General features: G+C 60.0%; 4 protein-coding genes across 4 annotated transcripts; 2 read left to right on the top strand and 2 right to left on the bottom strand.

The window, feature by feature from the left end:
- Nucleotides 1-6624: 6624 nt before the first annotated feature.
- On the top strand, nt 6625-8184 carry BXZ73DRAFT_76484 (uncharacterized protein; the record flags this gene model as incomplete). The annotated part of the gene is made up of 1 exon (XM_048022437.1): nt 6625-8184. One exon carries the CDS (start codon nt 6625-6627, stop codon nt 8182-8184), a length of 1560 nt encoding a protein of 519 aa, XP_047879299.1.
- A 4685-nt stretch (nt 8185-12869) lies between these two features.
- BXZ73DRAFT_76483 (uncharacterized protein) lies at nt 12870-15510 on the bottom strand (the record flags this gene model as incomplete). The annotated part of the gene is made up of 9 exons (XM_048022436.1): nt 12870-12893; nt 12944-12970; nt 13034-13166; nt 13193-13372; nt 13405-13811; nt 13918-14185; nt 14246-15007; nt 15063-15238; nt 15337-15510. The coding sequence occupies 9 exons, from the start codon at nt 15508-15510 to the stop codon at nt 12870-12872; spliced, it is 2151 nt and encodes a 716-aa protein (XP_047879298.1).
- Nucleotides 15511-16199: 689 nt separating this feature from the next.
- On the top strand, nt 16200-16765 carry BXZ73DRAFT_76482 (uncharacterized protein; the record flags this gene model as incomplete). Its single annotated transcript, XM_048022435.1, has 3 exons — nt 16200-16305; nt 16388-16465; nt 16530-16765. The coding sequence occupies 3 exons, from the start codon at nt 16200-16202 to the stop codon at nt 16763-16765; spliced, it is 420 nt and encodes a 139-aa protein (XP_047879297.1).
- A 770-nt stretch (nt 16766-17535) lies between these two features.
- BXZ73DRAFT_44615 (uncharacterized protein) lies at nt 17536-18953 on the bottom strand (the record flags this gene model as incomplete). Its single annotated transcript, XM_048019369.1, has 2 exons — nt 17536-17943; nt 17997-18953. The coding sequence occupies 2 exons, from the start codon at nt 18951-18953 to the stop codon at nt 17536-17538; spliced, it is 1365 nt and encodes a 454-aa protein (XP_047879296.1).

The raw sequence follows: 18953 nt of genomic DNA, 5'->3' as shown, positions 1-18953 counted from the left end.
GGCAGGCGCGATGTGAGTAAGGCAGGCGAGGGCGAGGGGGCAACACGGCGGGGTGTGGGCGACGCGGGCGAGGGCAAGACAAGAGAGATGGGAAAGATGCACAAAACAGGCGAGGGAGGTGGGTGACGCAGGGGATGCAGTCGACGCGATCAACGCAGGGGACGCGGTCAAGGTGCGAGACGTAGGCTCAGAGGGGCAAGAAGCGGGCAACGCGGGCAAGACGCGGGCGTCGCGGAGGTGGCAACGGGCGTGGATGGCATGAGCGAGATAGGTGACGCAAGCGAGGCGGGTGCAAGACGGTACAAGACGGGCGAGATCCGGGATAAAGCGAGCGAGATGGGCGACACAGACGAGACGGATGAGGGGGGTGAGACGGGCCAGGCAGGCGAGACGGACGAAGTGGGGGTGAGGACAGAGATACGAACGAGGTGCGGGGCGCAGGCGAGACGGTGGCGACATGGGCCGTTCCGAGCAGTCGTGCTCCCTGCTGCTGGGCTCGGTAGGCGGCATTGGAGAAGTCGGGGCGAGGGTTGGCGTCGGGGCGGCGAGGACGGGAGCTGGGCGGAGAGGATCGAGGGCAACGTCAAGGTGACGACGAGCGTCGACGAGGAGGTTGCTGGCAGTGCCTGCAAGCGCTGGAGTCCGCGCAACGGGCGTCGATTCCCACGTATCCGGCGCTGCCAGTAGGTCGCTCTGAGTCTGACTCCACGCTGCCCATCTTCCACGTCCTCCCCGTCCTGCCCATCCTCGTCCTCCCGTCTTTTCCTCCTGGCGCAACATCTCTGAGGACCACGCGAACGCGCCCCTCACCCGCCGCTTCCTCAATGAGCTGTTGCAGCCCCCTTTGTCTTGGTGAGTTCCCCGTTCTGCTCTCCTGCGCTCCCCGCCTCGCCCACCATCTCCCCAGGCCCTGGCCGTGCCATCGACCTCGTCCCTACAACGAGCCCGTCCCAACGACGCTCATTCCGACGCGGTTGTGCCGTGTGGCCGTTGCCGTCGTGTCGCACGTCGCACGCACGCCGTCTGCGCACGCCGCGGTGCGCACCACCTGCCAGCAAACACCTCGTCCTCCCCGTCCTCCACATCCTGGCGTCTTCGTATCCCCAGCCCATATTCTGCGCCCTTCGCCTCAACCTTTTGACCCCACAATGCGCGACGACGTCTGCGGCCACACCCCACCCCTGTAAGTTCCCCACTCCACCGTCCTGCGCTTCCTACCTCGCCCACCGCCTCCCCAGGCCCCGGCTGCGCCATCGTCCCTGTCCCCTCAATGAGCATGTCGCAACAGGCGTACTCGGCGGGGCGCTCTTTCCGCCCATGCGGCCGTGGTGCGCCGTCGTTACCACTCGCGCGCCACAACGCCGTTCGCCTGCGCTTTCCCTGTGTACAACCCTCGTGCGCGGCCTCCTCATCTCCAGTGGGTCGCAAAGGGGAAAGAGGCCTGCGCCACGGCGGTAACGCATGTGAAGGCTCACGCCCTCGAATGACAGGGTACGGAGGAGGACCCAACCTCAGTGCTCGGAGGTAAGTTTTCTCCGTTTTGCTTGCCCTACGCTCACTCACTCACGCATTCTGATCTCGTCGCTGTCACCCACGTCGCCCGCGTCTGCCTCGTCTGCTTCGCCCACGTCGCCTGCATTGCCTGTGTCGCCCACCTGGTCCATCTCGCCCTGGCCCGTCTCGCCATCACCCGTCATGCCCCGTGTTGACCTTGTCTACCTCGTCCTCGCCCGCGTCTTGTCCCCGCGTCGCCGTCTCACCCCACCGTCTCCCACCTCTCCCAAATGTCCGCGCCGCCCACATCTTCCCTACATCACCCACGTCACACCCCCGCGCCGCCCTCACTCTCACCCGGGGCCCACGTCGTCCGCATCTTCCGCGTCTGCGTCTTCCCTGCGTCGTCCTCGTCCACCTCGTCCACCTCGTCCACCTCGTCCACCTCGCCCGTCTCGCCCTTGCCCATCTCGCCCACGTAATGCTCTCACATCGCCCATTTTTGCCCGCGTTGCCCTCCTGCCAGCGTCCTCCGCCTGAATCCGCCACCTCCACCCGCGCTGCCCTCCGCCTGCGTCGCCCACCTCCGCGTCGTCCTCCTTCTCGTTGCCCGCCTCCGCACGCCTCGCGCGCCTGCTCGGCCTCCACAGCACCCACCTCCCACACGGCAAGTCCACCGCGGCTCGAGGGCGCGATCCGCAGGAGCCGCAATGCTCCACGCGCCCACTTCTACTCGGTGGGTCCGTCATGCCTTCCCCTCCTGCGCTTCTCTTCTCGCTCACCTCCCTGACTCCAGGCCGCACAGGCGATCCCAGGCCACTGCAGAGCGGCCGCCACTTTCACGTTGCCCGCGTCCCCCTTCTTCCGGTATGTCTCTCGTTCGTCTCCCACGTCACTGCTTACTCATCACGCTGTCTAGGTCGTGCTCCACAATATGGCGTTCACTCCACAGCAGATCACATCCGGGCCCGCGGACAACGCGAACCCGGCGATCCTTGAGACAAGAGCCGCTGGCGCATGTTGTCCGTGTGCGACTACATCGGCGACACGCATGCGCACCTCGTCGGGCTCGTGACCGCCCTCCGTCCCTTGCCGCTCGCGCGCTGCGAGCTCGTTACTGCGTAGACACATGCCGGTGGGGAAGGCTCTGTAGCTCTGTAAATAGCTGGTTGTCTTGTACGATACTTTGTGTAGTCTAGTCGTCTTTGCCAATAAATTTCGTTCTCATTACCTCTATCTGTGTGACTATCCCTGATATTGGTCCACTAATCTGAACTATTTCTGAGCTGCCCTACTATGTCCAGATGCATGAACTAATGCTTGCCTACACCTATGACTATCCCTGTCTATTTGACTAGATTAGTTTGGGGGACTTCTAAATAGACCTAATCGACTATTCCTGACTATTCGTCTAATTAGTGCTAAATAGTCCTAATTAGGAGTTGGGGGTTTCCCTGACGTTCCGCTGATAGACGAAGCCAAGATCTACTCTTGGAGGCCGTCGCGCTGTCCGGATGCGCATCGCGCGAGCTGGGCCGAGAAACGCGACGCGTATCTCAAGTCTGGGCGATGGCGCGTTTCGAATGCGCGCAACACCTCGCCCATGCTGCTCCTGACAAAGCCGGGCACTGGTGTTAAGGGCGTGCCACCGCGCCTGCGAGTGGTATGTGACTTGCGTGAGCGCAACGCCAATACTCATAAAGTAACGTCTCCCTTACCAGACATGGAGGGCATCTTGCGCCGCATCGCACGGCGAACCTTCCGCTCACTGATCGACGGCAAGGACGCCTACGAACAGATTCGCGTTGAGCCGGAGCATGTCGAACGCACTGCCATGACTACACCTGACGGGAATATGGTTAGTCTCGTACTCCAACAAGGAGATTGTAACGCTGTCGCAACGTACCAGTCCTTAATGAACCACCTCTTTGGCCCTTTCATCGGTGTCTTCATGGACGTCTATCTTGACGATATTGCGATCTATTCAGATTCGCTTCAGGATCACCTGAAGCACTGTAAGCTTGTGATCGACATCCTGAGGCGAGAACAGCTTTACCTCAGCGCATCGAAACTGCACTTCCTGTGCAAAGAATTGAAGATCCTTGGCCGCATTGTCGACCCTGACGGCATCCGGATGGATCCCGATAAGGTCGATTGCGTGCTAAATTGGAAAGTACCGACCTCGAAGGAGCTCTTGCGTGGCTTCCTGGGCTCGGTTGGGTACCTCGCGGACGATATCGCGACAGTGCGGATTCCTATGGGTATCCTGACGTCGTTAACAGGCTCCGACAGCTCGTTCAAGTGGGATTTTACTCACCAGCGGGCATTCGACGAGATCAAGCGTCTCGTCCATGCGCACCGTGAGCACCGCCGTGCACCGCTTGATTATGCCCCGAATGCGCCACCTATCTGGCTCGTAACGGACGGATCACATGGCGGCATTGCAGGCGTCGTGTCACAAGGCCCTGACTTCAAACAGGCACGTGTCGCGGCGTTCTTTTCTGCGAAATTGACATCAGCACAGATGAACTACCCTGTTCATGAAATAGAAATGCTTGCCGGTATCGAAGCGATGCAGAGGCATCGCGACATCCTCCTCGGATGTTCGTTCACCTGGGTAACGGACCACCGCGGTCTGATTCACTTAATGAATCAGCGCAATCTGTCTGGACGACAGGCGCGATGGTTAGAACGAATTGCGGAGTATAACTTTCGCATTGAGTACGTACCTGGAGTTGAGAACGTCCTCGCGGACGCACTCTCACGAATCTACTCTAATGACCAGCCTGGGACGGTGCGTGCTGCGTCAGAATACGTACAGCACGACTCGGCACTGTCTCAGCCTGCTGTACAGCAGGTCACGAGCCCAGTGCTCGTTGACACAGAGGGACGCGCGCACCTTGCGCTTGCCTCTGTAACAGAGGGCGTCGAGCCCTTGAACGCAGCCCGTCGTTCGGGACGCACACGCGTGCCGCGCGCGCCGCGCGCCGCACCTTTCTCGGATCTTCTGTCCGAGCGCGTGCCCGGTCGTGGCGGCGATGAACTGACACAAGTGCGTCAGTACGCAAGACGTTCGCCGCGAAGCGAACGGCTCACCACTGATGGACGGGCCTCTACAGCTCCGTCTCTGGGTGACGCTCCTGCGATACCGTCTTTGGAGCGTCAGGAGGGCGCGAGTACCCTGCAGGTACCAATGGAGCCCGAGGTACGACCAGCTACCCCATCAAGGGAGCGGTCGCGGCCCAGCAATGCTAGTCCTGTTTTGGAAACGGACAATAGTGAGTTCCCGGACGAACCGGAAGCTAATGAGCAACGTGACGAACCTATGCGTGAACACGTTGCACTCGATTCCTCCACATCAGAAGCCATAACGCCTCTCGAACAAGATCGGCGGAGCTCGGAGGGCGCACCATCCCTCATCGAGCACATCGCCTCCTCGTCGGATGGCCTCGACCTGGAGGGCGCATTGCGGAATAGGTATAGCGAGGACCCATTCTTCGCCGCAGTCGTGTCCGCGCCAAGCCAGCACAAGAACTTCTGTGTGCAGAACGGACTTGTCATGCTGCGGGACAACGGAAGAACGCTTCTATGCATACCAAAGATCCTTGTCAACGGACGAAGCGTGCGCGAGCTTTTATCGCACACGCGCACTCACTGTTGGCTCACCTAGGTCCGCATAAGACGGCCAGTCTCTTGCGTGACCATGTCTGGTGGAAAACAATCCTGCCAGACGTTCAGCGTTACTGCGATTCATGCATGACTTGCAAACGAAGCAAACCTGCAAATCAGAAGCCATACGGTCTTCTGAACCCTCTTCCCGTTCCTGCTGCACCATGGGAAGCGATCGGCATGGACTTCGTTGGTCCCCTGCCTGATTCAAAGAACCGCGACAGTAGTTTCGACTCTATATGCACGATAATAGACCTACTTACTGGCATGGTGCACTTGGTGCCCTGCCGCACGACGTACCGTGCCAAGGACGTCGCAGAACTAGTCTTCTCGGAAGTCTACAAACATCACGGAATGCCCAGATCCATAGTAAGCGATCGCGACGTCTTGTTCACCAGCGCGTTCTGGACGCACCTTCACAAGCTGATAGGTGTTAAATTGCGGATGTCAAGCGCGTACCACCCTCAGTCGGACGGCTCGACTGAGCGCGCGAACCGGACGATCACGCAGATGCTTAGGCAATGCGTCAGCATCAACCAGAAGGACTGGGTGGCGCACTTACCCGCGATTGAATTCGCCCTGAATCTGGCGCGATCCGACGCGACGGGCTATGCCCCATTTTTCCTCAATACCGGGCGCATGCCCCGGCCTATGATCTGGAACGCTCCAACGCGCGATGAGTATCCAGGCGTGCGGGCCTTCGCGCAGCGCGTCAAGCTCGCTGTAATGTCCGCTCACGACAGCCTGCTTGCGGCACGCGTAAAACAGACCCGCGACGCGAACCGACATCGCCGTCCTGCACCGTTTGCTGCAGGCGATCTTGTATATGTTTCCACAAAGAACATATCCTTGCCGAAAGGGTTAGCGCGAAAGCTGGCTCCGAAGTACATCGGACCTTACCGCGTTGAGCGCGATTTCGGCAACAGCTCATTCGCGATTGAGCTGCCCGCCTCACTGAAGCAGCGCGGCATCCATAACGTGTTCCACGCATCCCTGTTGCGAGTACACGAGCCCAACGACGACCGTCTGTTTCCTGGACGGCTCGATACGCAGGTATTAGACCTTGTGAACAAGGAGAATGAATGGGCGATCAAGGAGTTCATTACTCACCGGGGATCTGGAACTAGCGCGATATTCGAGGCCTTGTGGAAATCGGGTGATCGCACCTGGGTACCCTATGCCACGGTCGCGCACCTGGACGCGCTGCGTCATTACCTAGAAGCGCTGGGATGCGAGGACGTGGACCGCTTACCTGAGGGTACCGGGTCTCCCCCGGCCGATCCGCAGATCCATCTCGGAGCCGTCTCGCTCCGCGCGGAAACGGCCGTACATGCCTCGAGCCCTGGTATAAACCAATGGTCAGACAAGCCCCCGATTCCCCAATCCCGGCAGTTCCAGCTGGGTCGCGAACGGACCTCTTCGCGCCATCCGTCCCCTCCAACTCTTCCTCCTCGCGGCAGTATGTCTGTCGTTAGTGACTCCGGTCGCGACGCCGACTCTACCAGCCACGGCAAGACGCCTCATCGCCGCAACGACTCCGCTGAGTTCCCCGACTTCATCAGGTATATGTCCGACGGCACCATGTACGTCCGGGACGACTCGCACGGAGGCATCACTGTCCAGCTCTCTGCAGAGGGTACCGCCTCCATCCGCCCCACAGACAACAAGCTGCGCAAGATGAGCGGTCAGCTCCTGGAGCCACCTCTCTTCGTCACCCCGGAGCACCTCCTCCTCAGCGACCTCCTGCGCGAGCAAGCCCCGGACTGGAAGTTCGGGCTGGCCAGCATCGATAGCGACGGAGTCGTACACGCGGGCAAGTCTCGTATTCCCGCAGTCACCTTCGATTTCGCTACGGATGGGTCTGCTGTCGCGCGCGCAACGGCCGCTCCTGTACGTCCTAAGGACACGGAGCGCACAGCGCTAATGGAAGAGTTAATCGTTGACTCTACTATTGCCAGGAACAAGAGCCGCAAGCGTGCGCACATGGAGCGTCAGGAGAAAGCGGAGAAGCGCCGCAAGGAGGAGACCCACGACTCGGCCATCCTCCAGCTCCACTCGCAGACGTCTCCGAGGCTACCCGCGCCCTTGTCGATGCCCTCGCGCTCGAGGGGCTCTACTTCCACCCGTCCTCGCGCAACGCTCGCGTACACCTCCCTGAGCCGACCGGCGAGCCCCTTCACCGCTCGCGCTCCGCGCCCGCCTCCCCTGGACTCCGCTCCTCTCCCTTCGCTCCCCGAGACTCTCCCATCCAGGTCGGCGACCCCCTTTCCGGAGGACATCACGATGCGCGACGCGACGACCATGGAGGAACTCCCCTTCCGCGACGCGTCTCCTTCGGTCCATCTCCACAGCGTCGCACCGACCTCGATGATCACTCTGCCAACCGGCGTGGTGGACCCATTTCTCAGCTTGGACGAGTATCTGACGGGGCCGTTCTCGGGCTCGTCACCTCCCTCCTGGCCCGATTCGTCGTCCGCTCTCTTGGCGATGGATACTCCTTCCCCGACCGAAGCCCTGAGGCCGTGCCCGGAGAACGAGTTCCTGACCGGTCCTATAACGATGGACGTACCTTCGCCCCCGAGCGGCCACTCCCGCGTCGCCGCCCCGTTCCTTCCCAGCTCCGACGTAACGACTTCTTCGACCGTCTTGCCCACGACCTCGCATTCGGGAACTCAACTCCCTTCGACAGCGCGTGGGTCGTCGATGGAGAGGTCTTCGTTGAGGGTGGTGACTACGATCAACCCGAGCCTGTTGATCGCGAGCCCGGTCCCGAGTCGCAGCGCGGTCGTCCTCGTCGGCGGGCCTCCCGAGGCGCCGGACAGCGCGGACGTAGCACGACCCGGCGTGGCCTCGGGCGAGGCCAACACTTCGGGTTCGGGGGTGCTTCATACGGCTCTAGCGGGTACACCCGCTACTGAAGGCGTCGCGATCGCTGGTAGCACGTTCGTGTCTACGGACAAGTGCACCGGTGTCTTCGACGACCTCACCATTAGCCCCATCACGGACTACTCTGACGTTTAGATGATTTGCTTACCATTCTCGAGTTTCCTGTCTCCTTCTCGTGTTCGCTCTTGATAGCCGTCGTAGTAGACTATCGCTCGACGATGCTTACGATAGTCGGAGGGCGTATGAGACGTGCGCTCTTCCGGATCGGCTAGATCAGTCCCCGTGCGCGTTGGCGCCGGTCACCTGATCGCCACGACTCCCCTTCCTCTTCCGTCTCCTCGTCTCGGTCCCGCTGTATCCTCCACGTCTCCCCTCGTATCATTGACTCGGACTACCCTACGTATATATAGTAGTACAGGTGTAGGGCGAAAGCCCCAGTGTTCCGAAGATAACAGACCTTATCCCTGTCTTCCCCTTCGTGACCTCTTCCCCCGTGTCGCACCACCGGCCCGATTGGACCGCGAGCGCGACACCGACCTTCCCTTCTCCGACCGACCTCGACCTCGACCTCCTCCCTCGACCTCGATCCCACCCTATACCCACCTTCCCGACCGCACTCAAAACAAACACACCGCACGAGGACGTCCATTCGGACGTCCACAGTATGGAGATTGGAATAGGGGGCCGCGGCGATGCACCGCGGCGCTCGTTGGTGAGTCCTCCGCTCGGTCCTTCTGCACTCCCGATGCCCACCCATGCCCCTTGCCTATGACAGACTGAGGACGTCCACCCTTGGACGTCCTCCTCCTCCGAACCGCTCTCCTCCACCCGCTCTCCTCCGTCCGCGTCGCCCACCTGCGCCATCCGCCTCTGCGTCGCCCTCCTCCTCACCCTGCGCCGCCCATGCCTGCCGCCTCCTTCGCGCCGCCCTCCTCTGCCCGTGTCAACCGCCTCCGCATCACCCTTCTCCTCCCGCGTCACCGCGCTCCTCCGCGTCACCTTCCTCCGCCTCTGCCCTTCTCCGCGTTGCCCTCCTCCACCCTCGTCACCTGCCTCCTCCCCGCACCTCCTGCCCGCGCCGCCCTCCGCGTCGTCCCGGCCCACATCACCTCCTCCGCCTGCGCCGCCTCCTCTGCCCGCGTCGCCCGCCCTCTTTGCTCTGCGCCTCCTCCCCCTTCGCATGGCGCGCCCCCGCCCGCGTCGCCCACCACCTTCTCCGCCTCGTCCCGGCCCTCCGCGTCCCCCGCGAGCCCTCCACCTCGCTCTCCTCCGCCTTCGCGTCCCTCACCTCCGCCTCGCTCGCCTTTGCGTCGCCCGCGTCCGCGTCTCCCGCATTCACGTCGCCCTCCTCCGCCTTGTCCTCTACATCGCCCTCCACCTCCTCTTAGTCCCTCCGCCTCCTCCTCTCCTGGCTCTCCGCCTCGTCCTTCTCACCCGCCTCCGCCTCTGCTTCCGCGTTGTCGTGGGCTGTGGGTTACTTACTAGCCCACTTATGTAGTAGTTTACTAATAAATATATTTCGATCACTGATCATATGCAAGATGTGGTGTGAATCAAAGAGGGAGACGAGCTCACCGTTGGAGACGGCGAGCTCAGGTGGCAGGGCCCGAGGTGCCGGTGTCCGGACATCTCGGGATCCGTGCGCGCTCGGGGAAGGCGGTGTGGAGCGCAACCGGGCCGGCCGGCACCAGATGCATCCGCGCCTGCCGATAGGCTATCGCAATGGATGCACCTGGTGAATCACCACTGTAGGTGCGTGCGTGCGGACACAGCACTATTATATGTGCTCGCACTTGGGACATACCCGCGTACGCCCTCACACATCCTACCCACCGCGCTGCCACTCAAACTACATCCATCGAACCCGGGAAGACAAGCGGTTAGTCCCTACCCCAGTGTGGCATCGATGGCACTGGGGGCGGCCTCCCACGCAGAGAGACACAACCAACAGCCCATGTACCTCAACGTGAATTTGGGCAGGGCTGCACTTCACCACGACCATGGTAGGCATGGGATAGGAGGCCGACTCTGCTCGATGTCCGAGTGGCTAACCATACCGAGACCAGTGCTCATCTGCGGATGAACCGGCCATCGCCCCCAGGGGTAGAACCTCCTCACTTGATTGCTGAATACAACGTAACACGTTGATTGAGAAGAGCACAAAGGATAGCCACTGTTCCTCGTACCCATGGTCCTCGATTGCCGACTGCCTCAGCCTCTCCTCAGTGGCCACCTGCACGCCAGCGGTACACCCGTCCTTCCGGGTCTGAGACACATGGCGAGAACCAGAAGCAATCCTGGAACAAAATGATGAGATGTGAATGTCGAGCACGACTGTGTAGACCGCACCTGTGCACTTCACAGCGGTGGCGTGAAGCTAAGCATTTGTAGCGGCGCCATCGATCGGGCGGGACTGGAGATGCTAGCGCACACAGCACACAGCTCCCCGGGACAGGTGCGCGACGCCGGGGGCGCCGACAAATAGGACATCCAGAAGATGAGCAGGTGCAAGCAAAGACCAAGGAGAGTGATGGGCGAGGGCGCGCTCGTCATGACAGTTCATTGCAGCCACCGCTGTGAACGGTGCGTCGGGCAGCAGCGCACGCGCGCTGCGAGACTGAGCCTGCTGGGCGACTAAGGGACGGGATGCCGTACCGCTTCTTTCCAGGCCGCGCGGCGAGCTATTTGCTGAGAAGGGAACCACACTCCCTTCAGTGCGCCGCTCAGGACGCCGCCTGGGACCGTGCCAGGTCAGCGCCATTCTACACTGTGCTCGTCGAGCCTCCGAGCGGTGCTTGTAGGTGCGGCCAACTGCCACTCAGTGCGAGGACGGTCGGGAAAAGATGTAGCATTGGTTCCGAATCTGATCAGCTTTCACTTCCTCCGACGTGCGGCGCAGTCGCAGTGTTGACCTGCGAGCCCAATAAGTGCTGGCGCGCATGCGAGCGTGTATTGAACACAGTCCATAAACCTGTGATCCACGCGCGACCGTGGAGGAAAGCACTTTAGATAACACCGCCGAATACAAATGAACAGAGACGATCACGAACGCACCGTGCAATCAAACCCAGTCCCTATTGAAGCGCTACCACGAGAGACGATGGTATTGATAGCGACTCTCCATCCTGCAAAACACTGGACTCCCCAGGCCGCACTGCACTGCGACCGCCGACTTCCCGGGGACCACAGATTGATCCTGACGCGCACCCGCCCCGCCTTGCGCAAGAGGCCTGGGAAGTCGACGCACCACCGGCTCCCAAGCCGCCTTCGCGCTCAGTTATCTTCGCGCGCTGAGCCGACCCGCGCCATGATCGCAGAGCGTCCCAGGATGTGCGCGCGCCACCCTCGCGCACATGCGCCCAGGCAGGGCAGGCGCGAGCTCCGAGGGGACTCGCGATCGCGTGGCGACGTGCGCTGCGGTCCCACCGATGGGCGCTGGCCGCCGACACGCAGCGCATCCCACCCGCGCGACCTGGACAAATCGGGTGAGCTGATGCAGCACCGTAGGCGTCGTCTTGTCGGCGACGTGTCGTGGATGAGGATGACGCGCCGCGCCGCGCGTGCCCGTGTGGTCCCCGTTCAATGCTCGATGTCGTGCCATGGTCGGGATCGACACCGCCCCGCGCGCGGTCGACGTCGGCGTCGAGGCGGGCACTAGAGCCAGCCCGTATGTCCTCGGCGCTCCGGGCGAGGCGAGGCGAGCACGACGTCGTCCTCTTGACCCGGGGCCGGGAGTGGGGCTCCCGCCTCGGGATCACGGTCGCCATAGGCCTCGACGACGTCGTGACGTCCGTATCCTGCTGCCGGCCCGAATGCGCGGGACAGACGGCACGGTTCGCCGGCGTTCATCATCTCGTCGGGACGGGCTTCCACAGCCACGAACACCAAGTAGCGCTGGAAGGGCGCGATGCGCAATACGGTGTCCACGGCGATTGGCGCACGCGGGGCCGCAGGCGGCAGTTTGGAGCAGCGTTTCGACGTCTGTTTGGCAATAGATGTGTGATATATGTCCTGGTGCGTCGCTTGGGAGCACCACGGCCTGGAGTAGTTCGGGTGTGACATCGCGAGGGCGGTAGGCGTGGCGGGGGAATGGATGGCGGGAGATGCGCCGCCTGCAGGCTTCTCCGCAGGCGACCAGAGCCACCAGGCTCGATGGCGGAGACGCTCCGGGGTTGAGTGCAAAGTCCGTCGGGGAGCCCTTCGGCGCCCAGAAGCCGGAGGAGTTGTTCGCCCTTGAGATGTGGTCGGTGATCGCAACCCGACAGCCGCCGGGTGGCCATCTCGAATCTTGTCAGCTTCTCCCGCGCTGCCAAGTTCTCATCAGCTAAAACAAGGGATGACGCCTAGGACTGGGCTTGGGATGAGGGGAAGGTCCGAGTGGTTCGACCCAGTGAAAAGTCCGGCGAGCTGGATCGAGCGGAATTGAATCCGCAAGCGAGAGTTCAAAATATATCTGTATATGCCCGCGTGCTCATTTTGATTCAAACGGGGTTTGAACGAGATTGAACGCCATCGTGATCTGATCAAATGGGTATGAAATTGATAGAATGGTGCCTCGCACACGTTTGAGTGCGAATGAATGCCGCGTGAACGAAACGGAACGATCGTGAACGAAATGGAACGATGCTGAACGATGCTCGAACGAGCTCGAATGCCATTTGGACGAGATTGAACAGGTTTGAAGCGGATTTGAATGACCTAGAATAGACTTGATTGCTTTGCTGGCAAAAATCTAACCCGGTACAATTAAAACGGACTCTAAAGTATTCTTGCCAACCGCATCCAGCACCCCCGTCGCGCACCCCAGACGCATATCGAGCCTACTTTGACGCCTGTTTCTTCTTCTAAACAAATGGTCGGTTTCGAGAGCAACAACAGATGAAGACGAGCTTACCAACTCCTTGACGTCGGCATTGTATCTCTGTGATACCAAAGAAGTCAATGACGTATTTCCGGACCCACTTTGCTGGATGACAGGGCTCACCTTGATTTCGTTGGACGCCTTCACAGACTTCCAATGGCTATCAAAAGCCTCCTTCGACCCGCCAGGATTCTTCGACAACCACTCCCTCGCGCAAAGGGCGCTGTGCAAGAGGATGTCAACTTTGGTGTTACACCTGCATACACGGTGCACAGTACTTACCGGGCAGTGACGAGATGGTCATCAATGACGAGAGGGGCGGACATCTTCACTTTCTTCTTCGAAATGACGGCCCCAGAGGCCGGTGAGGTTATAGCCTTCGAAGTCGTCACCGAGCTGTCAAGTGGCTGAGAACCATCCTTCGAGTGACAGTTTTGGCATTGCCATGAAAGCGTGAGTAGACTGACAAAATGAACTTGAAACTAACGACATACATTGCGATTTGCGCCGCCGTGGAAAGGGACTGTAGTGAGGGGTGCAACGTGCCAAACGTAGGAGGGAGGTGCCCCGATGCGCCACCCTGTGGAGCGATGGGTGCGGACGCCGCAAAGTTGAAAAGCGGAGGCATGGAACCCAAGAGCGATGGCGGCGACGTAGGGGGCTCGTTGCTAGCCGACTCTGTGATGGACTGGTGTCCTTCAGCTGAGAGCACAGACATCGACGGGGTGATACTAGTGAGTCGGATACTGGAACAGCCCCACTCGGGGTTGCGCAGTTCACAGAACGCAAGGCGGAGAGGGAGCTCGGGGACGAATCTGAGGGTGCGGCGGGCCGTGAGACCGATGACATGGAAGCGGGGAGACTCGATCCATTTCGGGTGCGCCAACTGGGAGCGCGGTGCCTGTTGATGTGGTCTGCAGAGTCGCTGTCGTCGCAGGCAGCATGAGCGAGAGCGCAGATGACGAGTCAGCCATGTGGCATGGACTGTGAGAGTATGGGTGACGTACCAACGCTGGGCACCGAGGTTGGTGGGGGTGTTGCCTGCGCACGGATGCCGGTTCGGACGTGTCAGGCTCGGCCGTGGAAGGTGCTTGCATGGCTGATGGGTCAGTAGGTGGCGTATATGAAGACGATCCGTGCAGTCCAGAAGCAGCCCCCGCGACGCCTGGCATGCTGGACGAGCCACCGAAGAGGGCATCAGGGATGGACGTGGAGGCTGGTACATTAGGCGACGGTGGTGTGCTCATACGTATACAGCGTTCAAATAGATTGGCTCTGTATACAACCAAGACCTGTCAGTGAAGCATGCACAAGTACATCCAATAGAAACCTCACCCAAGTGCACTCTCAATGATGAGGGGAGATCTGGGAGCCGGGGCAGGCGTCCGAGTAAGATCTATGGTCTGCGCATCTGTTCCGGATGGGGGAGTCGACGGCTTCTTGCGACTAATCTTGGAGGGACGTGCGGGCTTCGGCTGAGGGGCACGTCGTTTGCGCGAGGCGGTCGTCTCTTGCTCATCGTCGGAATCTTCGTCATCTGAATCGACATCGCCGCGCTTGTGCCAGTTGGGATATGTGAGAGTCGCGATTGCGTGTGCTTTCCACTGGTCAGCCCCGTATCGGAGCTCCGGGAACGCCTCTTCCATCTCATTGGCGTAGTCGGTCCTGACAGTGGCACGGGCTCCACCCCATGTGGCAGGCATAGTGCGACCGCCTTCGCGAAAGCGCGACCAGATTGCACGAGCGCGGTTGCGCATGGCCTTTGCCCGATACCCATCGACAACCTCGCCGTCACTATCTTGCACGAACCTCATTGTGACGTTGATTCCCTTCGCAGCGCGTGCACCGCCTCGTTTTGACTTGACGGAGTCACCTTGACTCGGGCTGGTGGCGTCGACAGCAAGGTCGGCAAGGGGGTCCGTGACGGTGGAGAGAGTCTTGCGGATCTTGTGCCACTGGTGGGGGTACCATGTCGTGACTTCAGGAAAGTCGCTGTCCTTGAGTGGAGGCCGAGTAACTGGCCGTGACCCAGCGCCACCCCCGGCCGTGACCACGCCGCCCGCCCGAAGCGCGTCTAGCAGACCCGTGTAGTTTGTCCTAGGGCGGAAAAATCGTTCAGAGAGTGCGAAGGATGGCAAAGCGGAGAACTCACTTGGTGGTATCCAACTCGACTTCCATTCGCTGATGCTCCGCCTGAAGGATGTCGAATTGCTTTCGCAGCACCTGATAGCGGTGTTGCAAATGAGAGAGCTGTTGCGCAGCCCCAAGTGGACGGGGAGGGATCTGGCTGTAGCCGGAGCGTTGAGGGGGAGGTGTCTGATACCGCACCTGTGGGGATGAAGATGTATCAGTGGGCAGGCGACGCACTGTAGGACCCAGGACCGCCACGTTGTGCAATGTGACTGGATTTCAAAGAGAATACTCACATGTTCTGAACGGAACACCGGTTCTTGAAGGTCTTCTTCGCGGTAGTGATAAGGCGAGGAGTATCTCGTTGATGAAGTGTGACTTTGAAAGAACAACTGTGAGGACAAGTCGTCAGAGCCGCCAATAGGGTCGCTACTGCCGGTGAAGTGCAAGATAGAGTCGTCCGAATCCATAGCGAAACGGGCGAGGAGTAGATTATCAAGGTAGAGAGAGTGTGGAACAAACGGTGGTAGGGCCGCAACGGGACGAGAATGCAGGGGATTGCAGTATAAAAAGAAAGGAGAGTGAGAGAGGCGAACATACCTCCTCACAAATCCATGCCTTATATCCTCCTTAGTGTGTGGACCCCGTGCACACCCACTAGTCGTTCATTGCTGTTCTGAAAGGGTCGCGTTCCATCCCAGTGATCTCGTGGTTGTTGCGTGGTTGCTCCGGGCAGGGTCAAACTACGGCAATCTGGTTTTTAGCTCAACTGCACGAACTAAAATACGCGGGTCGCTTACTGGGGCAGGGACAGGAACAGAAACACTTGGAGGCTCTGCCCTTGTCGTTCGAGACAGGGAGAGAGGCCCAGAGCAACTCCAGAGCTGCGAAAATGATATGAAATGGTGAGCAGTGGACAGCACATCGGCAGTCTAGGGCAGCGTATACTACATGCTGCGTATGGGGAAGAAACAAGACTCACTGGAATGATGACTCTAGATTGAGTGTCTGAGATGATGTTTGGCGGTTGCAGGGAGCAAGACCTGGCGGTTGGCGGCGCAGGAGCTGGTGGTTGGCGGCGCAGAAGCTGGCGGTTGGCGGCACAGGCTCGCACAAGCGCGCCGCGCCACCAGCCGTGGGATAATAACGGCACGTGACAATGCGCGTCCCCGCAATCGCGCGCGCTGCCTGCCTCGAGTTCAACTTAGATCTGTCTGCTGCCTTCTCATCTGCTCACTACCGGGAGATGCTGACATATATCTACAGTGAGTCTCCTATTCCACCACTTAGAATGCAGCACTATAGCTATAACTAACCATTTCTTGCCCAGATGTGCCGGTCCTATAGACTCTGCCACCACCACGGCCTTTCTGCCCATCCCCAAGAGCTCCCGCTATGTGCTTGGACCAGGCTATGTATCATTAGGTATGTTTTACACTCCATTTGCGCATTCCATACACTTGCAACTGTGTGCTCCCCCTTCTCCAAGGACACATCCTCCTCGCCCCGACGACGTCGACACCGCGACCATCAAAACTCTCCTCGCCCACGGCTTCCCTCCTCTCCCGCTCCCTCGCCAATCTCTCCGCCACCGTCGCAAAGTATGCCGAACATGCCGGCTGCAAGTCCATCGTGGCGCGCGACGCGATAGAAGCCTTTGGCGAACTGGGCACCAACATGGACGCGCTCAGGGAGTACTGCGCCGTTGAGGGCTGCGCGACATAGCCCGCTACGCTGTCCATTCCACCAGACACGTCGAGGAGCTGGCCGAAATCAATGGTGTGTCTCCTCTTCTCGTGCTCTCTCTCTCTGCCCTCATTCCTCGCCGTCAACGCGCAGAGAGTGGCGAGTCCGCCGCCGACCGAGGGCGCGCAGCTGCGTTCAAACCCGCCGCCGTGTCCATCACCACGCCCAATGCCTCATCCACGCCCAGCCGACACGCGGAGAGTGGCTAGTCCACCGTTGACCGAGGGCGCACAGGCTGCAGCTGCCAAACGACGCGGTCAAGCGGGAACGCTCCGCGACACCCCCGTTGTAGGTGCAGATGCCGACTGCGACCTCGACCGTGGACTACCATGCGGTCGTCCTGCACGACCAGTCCTCGCTCGCCGTCCTCACCACGCGGCACCTCCCCTCGCGGCCAAGGTGGACAGGGAGGAGGGGAACCGGATGCTGCCTGGGGCGCAGGCGCAGACGACTGCGGTGCAGGACCGGGTGGTGCCGTCGATTGCACGGCAGGAATCGCGGATCCCTCAGCTGGTGCGGCACGTTCTTTCGGTGAGTCCAGCGTGTTTGTTCTTGCGTGGGTGCAGGGCTGCTCTGCTCCGAGAGAGAACACAGGCTGATGGTTGGTGCCCGACGCGCGGCTGTATGCGATGTGGAACTATGAGCCGAAGCGGTTCGACGAGATGGGCACGGTAATGGGAACGTTGCATTGGTGCTCGCCGGACTCATCTCTGTCCCGTCACGATGCAATGAGTCACTGATCTACTGTTTTAACTCAGTCCGCCTTCGCCATCACCTCCACCTGAACCGGCAGCAGCACCCTCTCCCTCTCCGAGCCCCTCAACCACGCCGCCAAGATGTGCGACTCCGAGACCAGGCTTCTCAACGACAAAAAAGCGACCGGTGAGGTCAATCTGTTCGTCTCGGTGCTCGATTGGTTGCGGGTGGGGAACCATCGCCACAACAGACTTGATGTGATGAACCGGGAGGACGGTGAGTGCGTCGTCACCACCTGGAAGACATGACTGAATGGCCCCATAGGACAACTCGAGGATCTTCGGCTCTGGGGTTCCCCACATGGAGACCATCGCGACTGTGTGAGGCTCCGTTCCACCTGGGAGCTTGAACTCGAAGAAGTAGCGGATCTCGCCATATGAGACAACTTCGTTGTGCTGGATCTGTAGTGACGGTGTGAGATGATGTTTATCGGATATGGGGCTCTGAACTTTACCTTCACATTCCGTGAGATACGCAATTTGGACTCATTCTTCATTGACTCTTTCCAGAGTGATCGAGCCACCTGTCCGCTCGGAAGGAGCAACCGAGCCCAACGGGCAACACTGAAGGTGTAGTCTTGGGGTATCTCATGTGTAGTGTGTTGCTCCCAGTACGCTCGAAGGGCCTCGGATTCTGCAGGTGTAACAGGAGTGGCAGCTTCCACAGCACGGAGAAGCACATAGCCGGAGCCGACCTGCTTCGCTCCCTCGGGAAGGTCTCCTGTGGCATACTTGCTGTGCTCAAGCTCCGGGAGCATTGCTGTGAGGGCGATCTTTTGAGCGCGTCGCAGACCTCGATGGGCGAGGTTTGCATATGGATCGACGTGATTGCGGAGCTCTTGTACGAAGGAACCTATAACACGCTCCATGACCCACTGGGTGTAATACGCCTGCGGCCCGAGGCGCTCACACTCTTCGCAGATGTGGGAGAGTGCATGAATGCTTTGTCGAATGAAGTGCAAGCGATCTTCTCTGCGCTGGTAATAGAGCTCTTCAAACTCGGTTGTGAATGCGAAGAGATGGTCGTTGGCGTCTTTGAGGGCGTCTCGGTGAATCTCATATGCTAGTGTGATCCGGATAGCGTAAACAAGTCGGCAGAAGTTTCGGAAGTATTTGATGGGAAGAGGGGTGGCATAGAGGAGAGCTGGACCGAGGCCGAAGACATATATGAGAAATTCCCATGCTTTGTAACCACTCTTGATTTTGAGAGCTGGGTTGCGAGGCGGCCGATCGAACGAACCAGGAAGGTAGCGAGTGCAAGCTTCGACGTGAGCCCCATGTGCTTTCCACACCTTGTCATCGCTAAAAACGGCCCAATCCCAGTCTGCCCTGTTGTCTGTCTTCTCGCACTGCAGGGTACCACGGAAGAGGGAGATGAGGAGGTCGGTGATGTTGAGAGAAACGAGATGCAT

Source organism: Epithele typhae (genome assembly GCF_022376455.1).
Source record: "Epithele typhae strain CBS 203.58 chromosome Unknown BXZ73scaffold_15, whole genome shotgun sequence".
Taxonomy (NCBI): Eukaryota; Fungi; Basidiomycota; class Agaricomycetes; order Polyporales; family Epitheliaceae; genus Epithele; species Epithele typhae.
The sequence above is the reverse complement of the archived record's forward strand: the minus strand, read 5'-3'. Positions and strand labels throughout refer to the sequence as shown.